Below are 18767 nucleotides of genomic sequence, written 5' to 3'. Positions count from 1 at the left end.
CTTTCAAAGGAATTTTGTACGATAGAGAATAATGGCTTGAGTGTTTGCTAATAAATGCTCATTCACTTTTCTATACAAGGTTTGGTGGGGGGTATTTATAGCTTCCCCAACACAAACTACTTGTTATTTGCCCATTGCAAAAGTTAGTACTTTGATTGATCAGACTTATTAATCAATGGATTGATCGATCAATATGTTAACATTGGTCCAAAAAATTTAAGTTGATCGATCGTTACCAATGGATGATCAATCTATCAAAACTCTCTTTGGTTGTGCAATACAAGTATGATTAATCAATGTATTTCCTATGATCGATCATGCTTTATATTCCTCTGATCGATCATTTAGGTGGGATGATCGATCACTCTATGTGAAATTTACTTGCCTGGACAAAAATGATTGATCAATCTAAGTGGGATGATCAATCATGCTTTATAGCATAAAATGATCATGTTCCGGATAATCAATCAATCTATTATGGTTGATTGATCATGTTTTATATTTCCGGCCTACACAGTTCTAGACGATCGATCATTCCAATGCTAGTTCAACAATGTTGACTTTTAAACATGGAAATATTTTTCTCTAAGTGCTCTATAACATGTTCTAAATGATGTTTATGATGGTCCTTAACATGTCTTAGTGCAAGTTATGATCTAAAGATTTGATTTTACATATGTACTTAAAGAAAGGGAGTTTAGAATACTATCGTACATAAGTGACTGAGTTTTGACATTTTGATTATTTCACTTGAACTCTAGTCTTCTCATTATCTTCTTTCTTGAGGGTGTTTGTTCAAAAGACGTTCTTCAATGGTGTTTAAGGTCTTAAGTTTGGTTTGAATATTTTGAAGTTTTGGACTTTGAGATGCATTTATTCTTGAAGGTGAAGTATCTAAAATACTTAAAATTTCAATTTGTTAGATCAATTAAGTTTTGTTATCATAAAATACAACATGAGAGCCAACCTACGGTCAACATGTTTACCCCCTTTCATCATTCTATGTTATAAAGATAAGAAAGAAAACATTGTTATGCACGAAGAGGTGGAATGACCTACTCCACTTCCTCTGGTCTTTATATATATTAACTATTATTTGATTAATGTTACTTTTTTGTGACCTTTGTATTAATTTTATAAGAATATTTTGTTTTATCCATTTATTTACCCATTTACCTAACTATTTGCAAGTAATCAAGTCAATAGATAATGGAATAGCTTATTCCATTTCGGTCAAAACAAGTAACAGGCAAGGGGCCAGCCCACCCCATTCGTTGCGGCCCAAAGAAGATCCCGGTCCGAGTCACGACTATGACTACTTCACACGTTAGCAGGAAATGACGAAACAACCCTCGTCAACTTCAATCCCTTGTTTTCTCCCAGTTTATCTGAACTCAGCAGGCACAAAAGGCCTTTCGTTCGTCGTTCTCCCCCAGCAGAAGGGCATGCGAAGCTCTTCTTGCTTTTTATGCTGGAATCAGGCCTTTCGTGTGAAGCGAAGCGTTCAGCTCATGCCTCCCCGCACGAATGTTAGAGTTATGATCTGAGCTTCTTTGATGGAGTCGACATTTTGTAGTTCGCCTCTCACCTCCGGCAGCGTTGCTTCCTCTTCTATCCGTTGTAGACCATTTCACATCTCTTCGGCAATTTGCCTATCGCCCCGGAGTTTTGATTTCCTTAAAAGACGACGTCTTCTTCATCGAATAAGAGCGCACTCCTCTAGCCAAAACCACAATTCCGACAGTGCTCCTTTAATATGGCCCACATTTGGCCAACACAGTTTCGTCAACCCTGTAGAGAGAAAATCTTGTACTGACCACCATCCTTCTCCTTTATTGGATGGGTGTTCTCAAAAAAATAGTAAGATTACATCCAATTTTATGCAGAAGTCGCTCGCGTTAGCACTGTTTTGCATAACGGTGAGCTTCTTCCCGTATCATGGAGTCCAAATGCCTGCCTGTTCGGCACCACTGGTGGATGTTATCCCAAAAAGGCAAGTTAAGAAAAAGAAAAATTCAAACTTTGGCGATCATGAATTTTCCAGGTACACCCGTAGACTGCTTGAAAAAGTTTCTATCCTTCTACAAAGAATTGACGAGGTTAAGTCAGATAAGGCCAACATGAATGATGTAAAAGAAGCATTAAAAGAAGTCAAGCTGTGTCAACGGAGCCTGCAGGAAGAAGTTTTAAGAGCCTTGAACACCGAAACGGGGGAAATGCGGAGAGAGAAGTCAGAGTTGATTAGGCGATCAGAAAGTGCCATCGATACGTTCTGGAAGGCTAAGAAAGAGAAAGATAAGTTAGTAGGGAGAGATGGAGGTGATAAAATGAAGGAAAATATAGAGGAATTAGAGACTATTATGACAGAGGCCGAGGAAGAGTATAATGAATTGTGGGATAAGGTCAGTGAGATTGATGACAAGATATTAAAGAGGGAAACTCTGGCCCTTAGTGTAGGTGTTAGAGAACTTGCATCCATCGAAAGGGAAAGTGAGCTTCTGGTTGAGAGGTTTAGTCGGCAATGGAAGCAACGGAGTCTTGAAAGGTATTTTTCTATTTTCTTACTTAAGTTTATTGATCTCAAGTGGATGGACATGGGAAAAATTAATTACATCATCGTATCTTGTAACTTTACCAGACTACAAGGGGCTAGTCCATGCAGTTAATAAAAAAAAACATACTATAATTTAGTTTTTCCTGCTTATGTTGTTCTGGCCAGAGATTTGGATATTTTGCTTAATTTTAACCAGTTACAATCTTATCTGGTGAAGAGTTTCGATAACTTTATTTGGTTATGGCTAAAAAATTGACTCAAGTAGTTAGTGGGAAGGATCCAAATGAAACCAATGCAACTTAAATAGTGCATGAAGATTTTAGTGGGACACAGATATGCATTACCAGAAATTGGGACTAAGAAAATAATACGGTTAAATCATGTTCTGATACACTGGGCAGCATGTACTTGATTTGCACTGCTCTTTTAGAGCTTCCCAAATTAATATATATATTTTTATCTATTCCCTAATCAGAAGTTAAAAAAAAAAAAAGTCAAGGAGATTGCCTATCACCCCAAAATGTTTTAATACTTATGCCGTTTTACTAACTGAGCAGTACAGATAAAGAACAGTTCTGCTGCTTCTGCAGCTGATGTTCAGTGAAGAAAATAGAAGTTTTACTGACCCTTAGCTCTAAACACCTCTATTGCAGGATAGAAATCGATAATTTCCCAACTACTTTTTTTTATTTTGATTTTGATTTCTGGTTGCAGTATTCTCAAGGACGCTCCTAGCAATCTCTTGAAGTCCGAAATAGAGAAAGAGCTAGAAACAGCACGAAAGCAATATTGGGAGCAAGTGATACTACCAAACATTTTGCAGGTTGAAGATTCTGACAATGTGATGGACAAAAGCACTAAACAGTTTGTTCTAAATATTAAGCAAAGGTTTAAAGAGTCAAGAGAACTGCAAAAGAATTTGGAATCAAGTATTAGAAGCAAATTGAGGAGCTTTGGAGATGAGAAACGATTTATTGTGAACACACCTGCAGATGAGACTTTGAAGGGTTTTCCTGAGGTTGAACTAAAGTGGATGTTTGGTAATAAAGAGGTTGTTGTACCAAAAGCTGTGAGTTTACGTTTGTACCATGGATGGAGAAAGTGGAGGGAGGAGGCAAAGTCTAGACTGAAAAAGAGTTTGTTAGAAAATGTTGACCACGGAAAAAAATATTTGGCTGAAAGACAGGTAACTTCATTGTCTTTTCTCCTTTTCAGAAGTCTCTGGTGAAGGTTTTATTATTCAACCTGTGAATTCATGTGATGGCTTTGTCAAACGTTTCTATGCAGGAGTGTATACTGTTGGATCGTGATAGGATTGTATCCAAAACTTGGTATAATGATGAAAAAAATAGATGGGAGATGGATCCCATATCTGTCCCTTATGCTGTTTCCAGAAAGCTAGTTGAGTATGCTCGCATTAGGCATGATTGGGCAGTTATGTATCTTGGTCTCAAGGGTGATGACAGGGAGTATTATGTTGATATCCAGGTAGTACCTGTTCAAATTATGGCTTATGATCTAATCACTGTGATGCTATTTTGTTTTTAATAACGGCTAGAATTAGTGCATTAAGAAGAGATATACCAAAGGGGCTCCGAAGGGGAACACTATGTTGCTATTGTAATCATTAACTTTATATTTGTGTTTTTTGGAAGAAGGCAAAATTTGTTACTAGTGCTACTGAGAGTAATTTTAATACCACTTACTTGTTTCATGTAACAATTCTGGTCATCCTATGAATTCTTTCATGCTGCTACAGGAATTCGATTTGTTATTTGAAGATTTTGGAGGATTTGATGGGCTTTATCTTAAAATGCTGGCATCATGTATCCCAACTGCGGTTCAGTTGATGTGGATCCCTCTGTCCGAGTTGGATATCCGTCAACAATTTCTCTTTGTGATGAGATTAACTTACCGATCGTTGGCTGGACTATGGAATTCTATGATTGTTTCATATGTTAGGGAACGAGCTTTTAAGAGGATAAAAAATACCACTGATGACATAATGATGATGATCGTGTTTCCTGTTGTGGAGTTTCTCATCCCTAAAGCTGTAAGTACACCAAATAGACTCTTAATGTTCAGTTATTTTGACAGTTGTTTGTGCAGGTTAGCCATTTGATCTTTTATCTCATTTTTAATATCTGCAGGTGAGGATGAAGTTAGGGATGGCCTGGCCAGAAGAAGTATATCAAACAGTTGGCTCAACATGGTACTTGCAATGGCAATCTGAAGCTGAAATGAGTTTCAAAGCAAGGAAAGTGGGCAATTGGCAGTGGTATTTTTGGTTTCTTATTAGAAGTGGTATATTTTTTTTTGTGTTGTTCAATGTGTTTCGTTTCATGAGAAGAAAGATTCCAAGACTCCTTGGTTATGGACGTTTTCGCAGAGATCCAAACTTACGAAAATTGCGTAGAGTGGTATGATCTTTATTTTTTTTATATATTTCTTTGGTCATGGACCGATCAAGAATTTTATCTTCCCGCCTGATCTAGGGAAATAACTTTGGAATTTCAACTGTCAGAAGAATTTTATCTTTGTTTTTAAGTTTATTTTATCCTTATATTTATTTCTTTTAAGTTTTTTATTTTTCTATTTTCTTCTGAAAATTTAGAAATTGATTTTGATATTTTGTGTACTACCAGAAATATTATTTCAAGTATAGGTTGAACAGAATAATTCGTCGGAAAAAGGAGGGTGTTGATCCAATTAGATCTGCCTTTGATCAAATGAAGGTAAAAATGAAGACCTTAAGAATCCATGTCATCAAATGAAACATCCATTTAATGTTTTTAACTGGGCAATTGGCAGAGAGTTAAAAATCCACCAATAAGGCTGAAGGACTTTGCTAGTGTTGACTCTATGAGAGAGGAAATCAATGAAGTTGTAGCATTTCTACAAAATCCTGGAGCTTTCAAGGAAATGGGTGCCCGGGCACCTCGGGTAAGATGACCATTATATATTTGTTTGATGAGTGCTAATTTCAATTACACTTATGCACACATTTAGGATGTTAAATTCTACATGAATAGTGAAAAGTAAATGAGCTTGAAAAATGGAGTTGTAAAATTGGAATTATTAGCTCCCAGTTACTAGTTTCATTTAATGTTAACATGCAATGAATATTATATATGTATTTTTGACTTAATTTTGTTTTTCAAATTGCTTCTAAACTTTTGATCTATTATTAAATTCTGGTTATTTTTGTATTATTTTTTCTTCTATGCTGTTTTAAACACCACGTGTGTAGGTTTTACACTTCATATTTGCAGGGAGTTCTTATAGTTGGCGAGAGGGGAACAGGAAAAACATCACTGGCACTAGCCATAGCTGCAGAAGCTAAGGTACCTGTAGTGGAAGTAAAAGCTCAGCAATTGGAGGCTGGACTATGGGTTGGCCAAAGTGCTTCGAATGTTAGAGAGCTGTTTCAAACAGCTAGAGATTTGGTCAATTTTCTTTTCTTATTGGTCTTTTTCTTTTACAATAGATGGTGAAATGAATATTTGATTTTGGAAATATCATGACTAGTAATGTGTGAAATGAATTATCTTTGATGACTTTGCTTAATTTACTTGTGCAGGCACCAGTGATACTCTTTGTTGAGGATTTTGATCTCTTTGCTGGTGTTCGTGGCAAGTTTATTCACACTAAGAAACAAGACCATGAGGCTTTTATTAATCAGCTTCTTGTGGAACTTGATGGGTACAAGCTCAAACTTGATTATTTTCAAGAAGTAAAACTCAAACTTGATGGCCAATAAAGTCTGTGAACTTTGAAACGGAGGGTGTTGTTTGAAGAAAATGTGATTCTAAAGATGTTGTACATTATCTGATGATGTGAATTGCATGTATGCAAATGATTTTTGACATTGATTATCCAGTTATGGCAGACCCTGAGCACCGCTTTCCGTTCATGATGCGCTTTCTCCAGGTTTGAGAAACAGGATGGAGTTGTTTTAATTGCTACTACCCGAAACCTTAAGCAAATTGATCAGGCTTTGAGAAGACCTGGTCGCATGGACAGAGTATTGCATCTCCAACGGCCTACACAGCTGGAAAGGGAGAAGATATTACACATTGCAGCAAATGAAACAATGGATGAAGAGCTCATTGATTATGTAGATTGGAAGAAGGTATGTCTTAGTTGTCTATATTGAGAAGCCATAGTTCTTAATAATTTTTTTTGAATGTTGATTACACATGCACATACCCCTTTACCCCCTTGTGAGGTTTGAATGCAAGATCTCACACTTGAAACCCCACTATGCGACCACTGAGTCAAAGGCCTAAGCCACAGGTCTCAATAATTTCAATTATTAAGTTTATTTAAATCCATTAACAGCGATTTGAATTGCCACTACCATCATCACAAGAGCTTGTCAGAACTTTGTTTATATGCTCACCTCCAATTTGCTCTATCATTTTACACAAAAAGTGAACTAGAAATATAACTCAAAATTCATTTAAAAAAAAAGAAATATAACTCAAAATAGTGATTAGAAACTGCTGGTGATGGTGGTTCTACTCTTGAAGATTGATTTACCGAGTGCTGAATAAGATGATTAAGGTCAAGCTGATTATAAAGAGTATTGGACATGGATTGGAAGGAAGAAAAAAAAAAGATTTAAGTCTATTAGTAGGATTAATCCCACATGGATTAATATCAAGAATAGTAACGCGGTTATTAGTTGAAAAAAAACATTGTACTTTAGGCTAGTCATTTGGGATGGACATAGGCTCAACTTTTATATGGTACCAAAGTAGGTTGTCTGCTTTTCTGGGCCTAGTTTTTTGCTCCATTGGTTTGTTCTTCCTTTGTGGCATTCATACCTCAAGCCCGTAGTTATGAGGGGAGTTTTAATAGGAATGATCTCACATGGGTTAATAGCAAGAAAAGTAATTTGGTTTTTAGTTGGAAAGGCCTCCTAGCTTCGCCTAATCATTTTGGGATAGACTTGGACTCAACTTTAATAAAGTCAAAATCAACGAAAGAGAGCTTAGCATGGGAAAAGAGTATCTTGCTAAGTAAGGAAAATTGAAAATTCAAACATAGAGATTAGGTGGAATATTAATGTTTCTTCTTGGATCTCCATTTTTCATGTGGTTTGTTTGAGGGGGAAAAAACATAGGCAGATAAATTAAACATAGGTGGTGGAATGGATGCTATTAGTAAAACTATAGAGACCAGGCTATTCAATGTGGGAATTTTCTCTACTCAACAAATTATAGAGAACAAATCAGGTGAGCATATAGATCGCAAAACTATAATATAATATAACATGTAAAGCAACAGAGTATTAACATAGAGACCAGGCTATTCAATGTGGGATTTTTTCCTACTCAACAAATTATAGAGAACAGATCAAGCCAATATAATTCCTCCCCTTTGGATAACCACCCATTGATTAATCCAACAGTACAGTTTATTGGTAGCAGAGAGCCTAGATTCTTATAATTTTAAAGCTACAACTCCTAGTGTTACTGTTGTTGTCTTCAATATGAACATACAAAAACAGATGTTGCCTTTTTCTTCCTGTTCATCTTTGTTCCTTTTCTTTTGTTAGAGAGCTTGCAACGAGAATAATTCCTCATCTCTTGTAGGTTGCAGAGAAGACAGCTCTCTTGCGGCCAATTGAATTGAAGCTTGTTCCCATGTCCTTGGAGGGCACCGCTTTCAGGAATAAATTTCTTGATGCCGATGAGCTTCTCAGCTATTGTAGCTGGCTTGTGGTGAGGATAGCTTCTGTCATTTTCCATCTTGATATTCAAGAAACAGTCATCTGGTTGATTCTTTTGATGTGGCCTTGACGTAAGATTGTTATCTGCTTCACACATTCTGTTTATCTAGTCAATGGCTGTAACTAAACATGATTATGCTATGATATTGTGTTCTGTGAAGATCTTCTTTGATGTAAACTCATTGTTGCTCCTGAGGGTGCGTATAAGAACAGTTCTGTTGACTGCTGATGCTTAAAGGATCTTCCATTGCTAACTTCTGGTTGTTTACATTCAGACACTGAATGACATGATTCCAGGTATGCTGAGAGAAACCAAACTTGCGAAGAGAATTGGTAAATGGCAGGTGAATCATCTGGGGTTGACACTAACAAGAGAAGATCTGGAGTCAGTGGTTGATCTGATGGAACCATATGGTCAGATCAGCAATGGCATTGAGCTTTTAACTCCTCCTCTAGATGTAAGAAAACTGTTTTACCTTTTCCTGCACTTCAGTATTTTGCCAGAGCCTTGAATCTGATGATACTTACATAATACAACTGTTTAATCTAGCAAGAATCTATAGTTTCAACTATCTCGAAGTGTCTATTTTATTGGGTTTATTCAAAATAGTTTAATAATGACTTGATTTTGTTTTAGTCTTCAATTGAAAATCTTTTCTTTCACCCTTGAATTGAAAAAGGCCTATTTATTAATTTTTTTAACTTGTTCATAGGGAAAGAGATACTTTGATTCAAATCTTAGAGGGAAATTCTGTTTTCTGTTCAAATCAATATTGTAAGACACACCAGCCTTGGACTAGTTGCATGGCTAGTCTGGGTTCAAATGGTTTGCTGAACTGTTGGATTAGTATGACTTTGCGATTAACAGCATGTTTAATATTTTTAATATAAGACTTCGAGTAATCAAAAGGTACTAATTCCAAAATACAAGAATTCGTAAATAGTTTCAATATCTGATAAGTTGAAATTTTCTGTTGAGATTTTGCAGCTGATCCAGTTGTTGATAATGTCACTCAAACAGTTCAAGATACTACCTGCTCTTAGCTTAAATTAATTGACAGGCTTTTGAGGACACTGGACTGGATGATAGTCGGTCCATATATATTTTTTTTTTTGGTTGAAGAAATGATAATTTTATTAAGCAAAGAGAACAAACCAACAAACAAGGGAGACACACCCCTAATAACAAGGAACAGTCGGTCCATTTTTTAATTGTTAGAATACTGGTACAGGTGTATTTTGGTCATTTTATCATTTCATATGGATGCATATGTTTCCAACAAGTTAGACTACTTATCATGCATATATGTTTCAAGTCTCATTGAATTCTAATGTGTATTGAGTGAGATATAAGACTTTTTGTACTAGGGGGTATTATTATCCTTTTACTGTAAATCCACACTAGTGGAATGATAAAAGGGGTCAGGCTCAAGTTTCGAGATTCTCACGCACCTCCTCTTTGGCTGCTTTCCTTCATCTCCTCTCTCTCTATTTTCCTCTTATATCTTCTTATTTCTTCTTATCTTACATTTTCATATGGTACTAGAGCAGTAGACTTCGATTTTGGGAGGTTCTTCAAATTTTGGGTACTCTCTACAGATTTCTCAACCCTAGCCCCATAACTGAAGATAATCAAGTCATGACTTGGTTAGTAAATAGCATGGAGTCCTGGTTTAGTGATAAGATCTTGAGCTATGGGACAGCCAAGGAGATGTGGAGTACGTTGGCTTCTATTTTGTTACATGAGAGTAATTTGTCTCGAATATATGACCTGTATGTCTGGTATTTCAATATGCAGAGCGGTGACCGATCAATCACTGACTACTGTGCAAAGATGAGAGTTTTTTACAGGAAATCAACACCTTCCATCCTTTTATTACAAATACTGATGACATTTGAAAGGATAATAACCAGATTCAAGTGGCTCGATTTCTTGATAGTCTGGGATTAGAATACGATGCTATACAGGCTCAATTGCTAGCAAATAATGATGTAACTACTCTTGAATAGGCTATTAACTGAGTTATATGGGCAAAAATATAGTGGTAGGCAAGGGCGAGAAAGATACACGACTTTGTGATGCAAATGCTCTAAACCTCAACTTGTCCTATTATAAGCCTAAGACCCAAGGTCGTGGAAGCAGTAGTAAGGTCGTGGCCAACATTCCTCTACTTGAGGCTATGGTTGTAACGATAGTGGGGATAGGAAGTGTATCCACTGTGGGAGGACAAACCCATTTCTCTGATAAATTTTGGGAGAGTTTGGAAAGCCATCATGGGTTAACTCTATTGTGATTAATCATGACTCACCTTCCTATTCTGGTCTTCGAGAGGAGATTCAGCAGTTACTTCAGAGACTTGGTCAATTGACCACAACTGCTATTGCCTCTACTACCCTTGAGCCGATAACCTCTTCCTCAACAAGCGCCACGATGACAAGCACATGTATAATAGTATTGAATGTGCCTCATTCTCCCTCCTTGTTCATTGATTAAGAAGTATCTACTCAAATATCAGGTATGACCTCTAGTTCTGTCCATTAACCCTTGTCAGTCTCATTGTCATGTTATTTTGGCTGATAGATCTATCTCCCAGATTCAGGGGGAGGGTATTGTACAAACCACACCTGAGATGTCATTGAGTTTTGCTCTGTTTATTCCTAACTTTCCTAGTAATTTGTTATTCGTTAGTCATATAACTAAGTCTCTAAATTGTTCTGTAACTTTTTCTCCTACTTCTTGTGTGTGACTTGTGGACGAAGAAGACAACTGGTTCAGGACGTGGGAAGGGCAGGCTCTATTTGCTGGATGATGTCTCTACCCCACAAACTATGACACTTGCAACTGAAGAATCTCCACTCCTATGACACTTGCGTTTGTCACTTCCATCACTATCCAAACTTTGTCAGTCCTTTCCATCTTCGTCGTTGATATTTCATTTGATTGTGAGTCATGTCAATTGGGAAAACATCATAAAACTAGTTTTCCAGTTAGTTATAGTCGTAGTTTGCGTGCTTTAGAGTGAATCCATTCCGATGTATGGGTTCCATGTAGAGTCCCCAATCCATTTGGTTTTAAGTACTTCGCGTCATTCATAGATGACTTCAGTAGAGTCACATGGTTGTATCTCATATAAGAGAAATTCAAAGTCTTTGATGCATTTATGAACTTCTTTAATGAAATAAAAAATCAATTTAGTGCCCATGTTAATATTTTTCGTACTGATAATGGACTTGAATTTCTCAATCAAAGATTTACATCTTTCTGTGCTTTAGGGATTACTCGTCAAACTTCCTATGTCTACTCTCCCCAGCAAAATGGGGTTGTTGGACGTAAAAACAAATACCTTCTTGAAGTGGCACATACTTGATTATTTCATTTGAATGTCCCTAAATTCTTTTGGGGAGTCACAATGTTAACATCATGTTACTTGATTAATCGTATGCCTTCATCTGTTTTGCAAGGACAAGTTCCTATGTAGGTCTTTTGTTTTTTTTTTAAATGAGGTGTATAAACTATTAAAGAAAGTGAAGAATACAAACAAACCTAGCTAGGAGGGCCTTCCTCCACAACAAGGTGTTGAAGTGAAATACCCGTCTTAGCCTGAATCTCTACCAAATGATTGGCAGAGCGAGGAGTGTGCTTCCAATTACAATTTAAAGAAGAAATTAAATTACAGATTTCTGAATATATATCCCATACCATGGAGGACTGATAGATTTTGCACACCAATCAATGACAGTCTTTAAGTCCCCTTAGATGGGGCCCACAAGCTGGCAAGTGAATACTTTGATTCCGTTCAGCAAGCCGGAGAGTTCTGCAGTTGTGGAGTCGGGGATTCCAAGAGGGCCCGCGAAGGAGAAAAGGAGAACCGTTTGCATCGCGAAAGACCCCTCCATAACCCGCAGGACCCGGGCAGCCAAGATCGTTTCCATCAAAGTTTAGCTTGAAGTGGCCCATTGGTGGGGGGCCCAGGTAGCCATGATCAGGGGGCGGGAAGGCTGAGACAGCCCAACAACCAACTACCAATTTCCTCTGAGATTGGAACTGCAGAGGTTTCTGAATTCTTTTCGGGTCAGGAGCTAGATAGAAACTTGGCCCGTAATGTTATCAGACAAAATTTCAGTTGGGGAAGATTTAAATTTGAATTTTCTCCTGTTTCTTTCTTTCCATATTCCCCATATAATGTGCCCAATGCAGCATGAGAGAAACATTTTTCCAAGCTTTGGGAGACTAGCACAAGTGATTGAAAGGTTAGTGGATGGGAGGTTTTGTGCAGTGCAGTATTGGAACCCAATTTTATTTAAAAGGTTGGTCCAAACAGTATGGGCATACTGGTAGGATAAAAGTATGTGATTGGCCGTTTCTAGGGCATTTTGGAAAAAAAGGCAATAAGGATCGGGGACGGTGGTTCCCCGCCTGATTATGGAATCTGATATGAGGATTTTATTTCCGCAGGCGCTCTAGATAAAAATTTGTGCGCGAGGCGGGGCAAGGAGGTTCCAGGCGGAGGCTGCTGGGTGATTTGGCTAATTTGAGGTGGGGTTACTAAGGAAACTGTAGGCTGAAGCAGTTGAGAAAGTACCTTTTGTACATATGTAGGTCTTAAAACCATAATTATTTGATGTTGTTTCTCATTTCTTTGGGTCTACATGCTTTGTCCATTTATTTAGTACCTCTACAGATAAACTCTCCTCGAGTTGTTAAATGTGTATTCTTAGGTTATTCGTGTTATCATAAAGGATATAAATGTTATGATCCAATTAAAAGAAAAACATATGACTTATCTGATGTTACATTATTTGAAAACACTTTGTACTTTGCGTCTTCTTCAGAGTCTCAGTCTTCATATGAACCTTTTGTGGATAACCTAGTTCCCATTGCTGTAATGGATGCACCACCTATAGGTTCCTCTCAGCTACTTTAGATATACAGTTGGCATTCTCGTCGTCTATTACCTACACCAATGCCTAGTGATGCCCCAGCTCATGAGCTCACCACTCAAGACCTGCCATCTTCCTCTTTGCCTACAGGTCCAGTTTCATCTGATTTGGATCTTCCCATTAATCTCCGAAAAGGTAAAAGGTCATCTAGCTCTCACCGTATTTCTTAATATGTTTGCCTTGATTTTTTGTCCCCATCGTAAAAATTCTTTGTTATGTCGTTGTCTATGCATTCTACACCTCGTTCAGTGCATGATGCTATAACTTTTACCTAAGTGAAAGCGAGCTATGGATAAGGAGATGGATGTTTTGGTATCTAGAGGCACATGGAGTTTCTGTGACCCACCTTCGGGGCCGGTTGTTGCGGGGTGCCGTTGGATCTATACGATTAAATATAAAGTTGATGGAACTATTGAGCGGTATAAGGCCAGATTAGTAGCCAAGGGCTATACAAGGACCTTCAGTGTTGATGTTTTTGAAATGGTTTTGTATGTGGCTCAACTCATTTCAGTTTGTATTTTGGTTTTAGTGGCAGTTAATCAAGGGTGGCCACTATTTCAGTTGGATGTCGAAAATGCATTTTTTTATGGAAACTTAAAAAAAAGAAGAAGTTTATATAGAACAACCTTCTGGGTATGTTGCTTAGGGGGAGACAACCGTTAAATAAAGCTATCTATGGGTTTAAACAAAGTCCTAAGCGTGGTTTAAAAAATTCTACATTGTTGAGATGAAATAATGGGTTTTATAGAAGTTACTTTGACTACTCCATGTTTGTGTTTAAAAGGAAGACTAGTGTTGTTATCTTAGTTGTGTATGTTAATGATATCATCCTATTTGATAGTGAGTTGGAAGGAACTGAGGAGGTAAAAACGAATTTGACCACACATTTTCTAAAGATTTGGAACAACTAAAATATTTCTTTGGCATTGAGTGGCTTGAAGTATATTATAGATATGTTGCAAGAGTATGGTCTCTTGGGTGCTAAAATAGTGAATACTCCCATGGAAGAAAATGCTGACCTTCATGACTCTCATAGTCTTGTACTCAAGGACAAGACCCATTATAGATGCCTAGATAGAAATTGATTTATGCAACAATCATCACTAGGCTTGATATATTCTTTGTAGTAATAGAATCAATTCATGGAAAGCCCAAGATTGATATATTTAAAAGCGGTGCAGAGAATTTTAAAATATTTGAAAGGTGGCTCCCTATATACTTGGAATGAGAAGATTGATGTATTGAGATTTTTTTATGTAGATTATGCTGGGTGAAAAATGGATAGGAGGTCTACCATTGGTTACTGCTATTTCATTGGAGGTAACTTGGTGGGTTGGAATAGTAAGAAGCAAGTTGTAGTGGCTAGATCTAGTGCCAAGATAGAGTACAGGAAAATGGCTCACATAGTTAGTGAGTTTAAGTGGGTAAAGTTTGTCCTTGTTGAGTTTGGATTTCCTGTTCTAGAGCCTTTGGTTATGAAGTATGACAATCAGGTTGCTATATTCATATCAACTAACTCAGTATTCCACTAAAGGACTAAACACATTTAGGTTGATTGTCATTTCATTAAAGATATTGTCATGTAAAGGAAAGTGGTCACTCCGTATGTGAAGTCCTTAGAGAAACTTGGTGATGTGTTCACAAAATCTCTTGGAAGGCGTGAACACTTGGTATTATGTAACAAGTTAGGACTCTTTGACATTTACTCTTCAATTTGAGGGGGAGTGTTAGAATACTGGTAAAGAGGTATTTTGGTCATTTTATCATCTCATATGGATGCCATATGTTTCGAGCAAGTTAGACTACTTATCATGCATTTATGTTTCAAGTGTCATGGAATTCTGATGTATATTGAGTGAGATAAAGACTTTTTGTACTTAGGAGTATTATTGTTCTTTTACAGTAAATCCACTCAAGTGCAATGAAATGGGGTCAGGCTCGAATTTCGAGACTGATTCTCACTCAGCTTATCTTTGGCTGCTTTCCATCTTCTCCTCTCTCTCTATTTTCCTCTCATATCTTCTTATTTCTTAATCCTACATTTTCACATTAATATTGTTTGGTTTCATCAGTTAACTTGCTAATGTTTCATGGGTTGCTCTACATTTATTTCTTGTTGCTAATAATGAGACTGTTTTGAAGTGGACAAGGGAGACCAAATATCCACATGCTGTCTGGGCAGCAGGTCGTGGTCTAATTGCCCTTCTTCTACCAAATTTTGATGAAGTTGATAATATCTGGCTCGAGCCAGCTTCATGGGAGGTCGGTATTCTGTATTCATGATAAAGTTTTTTCATGCACTTTATTTTTCTGATATTATCTCAGTAAGACTTCATCATGAGTCATTCTGTTTGTTTCTCACTATTCAAAAAGAGCTGGTGTTCATTTTTGTAAATCTTATATTATCTCAGTAAGACTTCATGATGAATCTTGGTGCTTGATTTTGACTGTTTCTCTTTATTTAAACAAGAGAAAAAAAAAAGAAAAAAGGTTGTCTGTTTCTTGTGAATCATTTATTTCATGCATGTCAATAATGCAGGATACATGTTTCTTTACTTTAGGGCATTGGATGTACAAAAATCACAAAGGCCAAGAATGAAGGTTCCATATATGGAAATGTTGAAAGCAGGTCTTACCTTGAGAAAAAGCTGGTATTTTGTTTTGGATCATATATTGCAGCAGAATTGCTGCTTCCTTTTGGGGAAAAAAATTTCTTATCTTCATCGGAGCTCAAGCAAGCACAGGAGGTATATGTCATTCGCTCTATTTGTAGCTCTCTCTCTCTCTCTCTCTCTCTCCCCCTCCTTTTGGGATAACATTTCTGCAACATAGAATCTCCCTGAGCTGAATCACTTTTTCCAAGAGAATTTGGAGTGCATTCTCCGAGTGATGACAAAGTTCTTGATTGCTGCAGATAGCCACACGGATGGTGATGCAATATGGATGGGGCCCAGATGACAGCCTTGCAATTTACTTCTGTAGTAATGCGGTATTTTACTCTTTCCTGAGGCTGGAATTTGACTTTATATATGATATAGAGATTTCTTTGTTCAATAGATCTATTACATCTTAAATATCTTGGTTTCTAATTGTCACGTGATTCTTTCAGAACTTAAGATATGCTTTCATAAGGTAATGATTGTATTAGTAATTTGATGATGGCTGTCAGCTTTTAACAAACCTTGTAAGTTCTTTTATTTTTATTTTTATGGAAAGTGTGAATTTATTACAACAAAGAACAAGGAGGATACAACCTAAAAGGGAGGGCCTCCCAGCACATCAAGGGATTGGAGGGATGTACCCCGTCTAGCTTGAGAATCTGCAAGATGGTTGGCTGATCTGGGCACATGTACCCAAGTACAATTGAGGGTGGAGGTAATGGTACAGGAAGACGTCCCAATGTCTTCAAGGCGGAGTTTTGGAATTGGCGCACCAGTCAATGACCAGTTTGGATTCACCTTCAATGATAAGGGGACCTGAGAACCGGTCTCGGATGATGGTAAGGCCATGATAAAGGCTAGCAAGCTCAGTTGAGGTAGAATCCGAGATGCCAAGGGGACCGGCAAACGATAGCAGGAGGTTACTATTGCCCGAGTGGATGATACTACCGAAACCTGTAGGGCCCGGGCAGCCAAGGGCATTGCCGTTAAAGTTCAACTTGAAGCAACCGGGTGGAGGGGGATCTCATATTTCCATAGTGGGAGGGTGGGAGGGGCTAGACCTGGCCACAACAGGCGCCAATTCCCGTGAAGATGAGAGCTGTGCAAGTGTAGGAATTCCTTTGTCAAAATGAGCCTAGTAGAGACCTGGCCAGCAATGGATTCTGCAAGAGTATCAGCACTGAAAGCCTTGTGTTGAAATTTCCTTCTGTTTCTCTCCTTCCAGAGGGCCCATGGAATATGACCTGCACAACTGGAGACGAGCATCCTGCCTAACTTTGGAAGCCGAGAGCCAAGGACAGAATGAATCATGGACGGGAGGTCACATGTGTCGCAGTACTGGATGCCTATCCGATTCAGAATATTGGCCTAAAGCTCCCGGGAAAATGTCAATGGAGGAGCATGTGATTGACTGATTCCGGAGAGGTGCAGCATAAGGGGCAGGTGGGGTGGGACCTGGGACTGAAGCGCCGCATTTGAGTAAGTTGTCGGACTTAAGGATTTTATTTTGGCAGGCGCACCAGATGAAGAAATTAGCACGAGGAGGCGCATAGAGGGACCAAGCCAATGTTGCTGGGTGGCTGGAGCGAGGAGTAGTGTCGCCATGAAGAGTATTGTATGCTGATGCGACCGACAAGGAGCCCTTCGGGCAGGGGATTCAGATGAGCTGATCCGGAATAGTGATTCTGATTTTCACTCTTGCAAGTGTAGAAAGTAGATTTGAAGCTTCCATTGCCTTTGCATCCGTCACCCCCTCTGGAATTGTAAATTTCCAATTTCCTGATTGCTGCCAGACTTCAGCAACAGAGGCCATATGGCAATTAGAGAGGCCAAAGAGGGTGCTGAAGGTGACCATCAACGGCTTATCACCCAGCCACCAATCATACCAGAATTTTGTCCGTTGTCCATTGCCACCGTAGCATTTGGCTAAAGCTGAAAAACTGGGGAAGAGGAGGAAGATCTTCCTCCAAATTGGCGAGAGCGATGTCGGCAGCCACCCCCCAACCACCATCCCTCACACTATCCAGCTTTGGCAACAACCAGAGAGCACCAAATCAGAGAGAGAGAAGCATTAAATTTCCACAGCCACTTGAGCAAGAGGGCAGAATTTGTGTCGGAGATACTTTTGATGCCGAGACCTCTGAGATGAATTGGTTGACACATCGACCCAGCTCACAAGGTGATATTTACGCTCTCCATTAGGACCTCCCCAAAGAAATCTCCATTTCAGAAACTCCAACCAGCTAGCAACAACAGTTGGGCAATGGAAGAGGTATAGAAAGTAGCTCGGGATTCCATGGAGGCAGGATTTGATGAGAGTAAGTTTGCTGGCCTTTGAGAGGAATTTGCCTTGCCAGGTTGCTAGGTGGCGCTCCATCTTTTCAATGACTGGACTCCAACAATGTTTGTTCAGAGAGCAGTCCAGCAACAGGAGACCGAGATAAGTGCTGGGCAGATTGGTAATTTTGCAGCCAAGGTAAGCTGCCATCAAGTGGAGGATGTCCTGTGCAATCTTGTACCCAGTGATTGAAGATTTGGCTCAACTGACTTTTTGACCCGAGGAGAGTTCGAATAGGCTCAACAGCACTTTGAATTTTATAACATGTTCCGTGGTGCCTTACCCAAAGAGAATCGTATCGTTTGCATATTGCAGAATAGCAATATCTTGATCCAAGTGACTTGAGATGGGGAAAAGCCAGCCAATGTGCTTTTCATGATAAACCATCATGGAGAGATGCTCAGCAACTATCGTGAATAGGGAAGGTGATGAAGGGTCTCCCTGTCGGATCCCATGAGAGCCTTGAAAATGTCCACAAGAGACGCCGTTCACCAATATGGAGTAAGAGGCAGACGAGACACAATTGTGTATCCATCC

General features: G+C 38.5%; 1 protein-coding gene across 2 annotated transcripts in view; it reads left to right on the top strand.

The window, feature by feature from the left end:
- The first annotated feature begins 1440 nt into the window (after positions 1 to 1440).
- LOC137963670 (probable inactive ATP-dependent zinc metalloprotease FTSHI 5, chloroplastic) overlaps positions 1441 to 18767 on the top strand; it is a 28870-nt gene continuing 11543 nt past the window's right edge. For both annotated transcript variants that reach the window (XM_068810831.1, XM_068810830.1), the window contains exons 1-15: positions 1441 to 2545; positions 3269 to 3740; positions 3842 to 4042; positions 4314 to 4607; positions 4705 to 4974; positions 5200 to 5289; positions 5366 to 5497; positions 5827 to 6000; positions 6135 to 6256; positions 6485 to 6686; positions 8155 to 8283; positions 8567 to 8749; positions 15375 to 15494; positions 15794 to 15979; positions 16147 to 16221. In XM_068810831.1, the coding sequence (XP_068666932.1) occupies positions 1557 to 2545; positions 3269 to 3740; positions 3842 to 4042; positions 4314 to 4607; positions 4705 to 4974; positions 5200 to 5289; positions 5366 to 5497; positions 5827 to 6000; positions 6135 to 6256; positions 6485 to 6686; positions 8155 to 8283; positions 8567 to 8749; positions 15375 to 15494; positions 15794 to 15979; positions 16147 to 16221 (3639 nt within the window). In that variant the 5' untranslated portion in view covers positions 1441 to 1556. The remainder of the gene's footprint in view (positions 2546 to 3268; positions 3741 to 3841; positions 4043 to 4313; positions 4608 to 4704; positions 4975 to 5199; positions 5290 to 5365; positions 5498 to 5826; positions 6001 to 6134; positions 6257 to 6484; positions 6687 to 8154; positions 8284 to 8566; positions 8750 to 15374; positions 15495 to 15793; positions 15980 to 16146; positions 16222 to 18767) is intronic.

Source organism: Aristolochia californica, unplaced genomic scaffold (assembly GCF_029961685.1).
Source record: "Aristolochia californica isolate CCGP_79_NKW_82.1479 unplaced genomic scaffold, dmAriCali1.0.hap1 SCAF_4, whole genome shotgun sequence".
NCBI lineage: Eukaryota > Viridiplantae > Streptophyta > Magnoliopsida > Piperales > Aristolochiaceae > Aristolochia > Aristolochia californica.
This window is presented reverse-complemented; position numbering and strand designations above follow the sequence as displayed.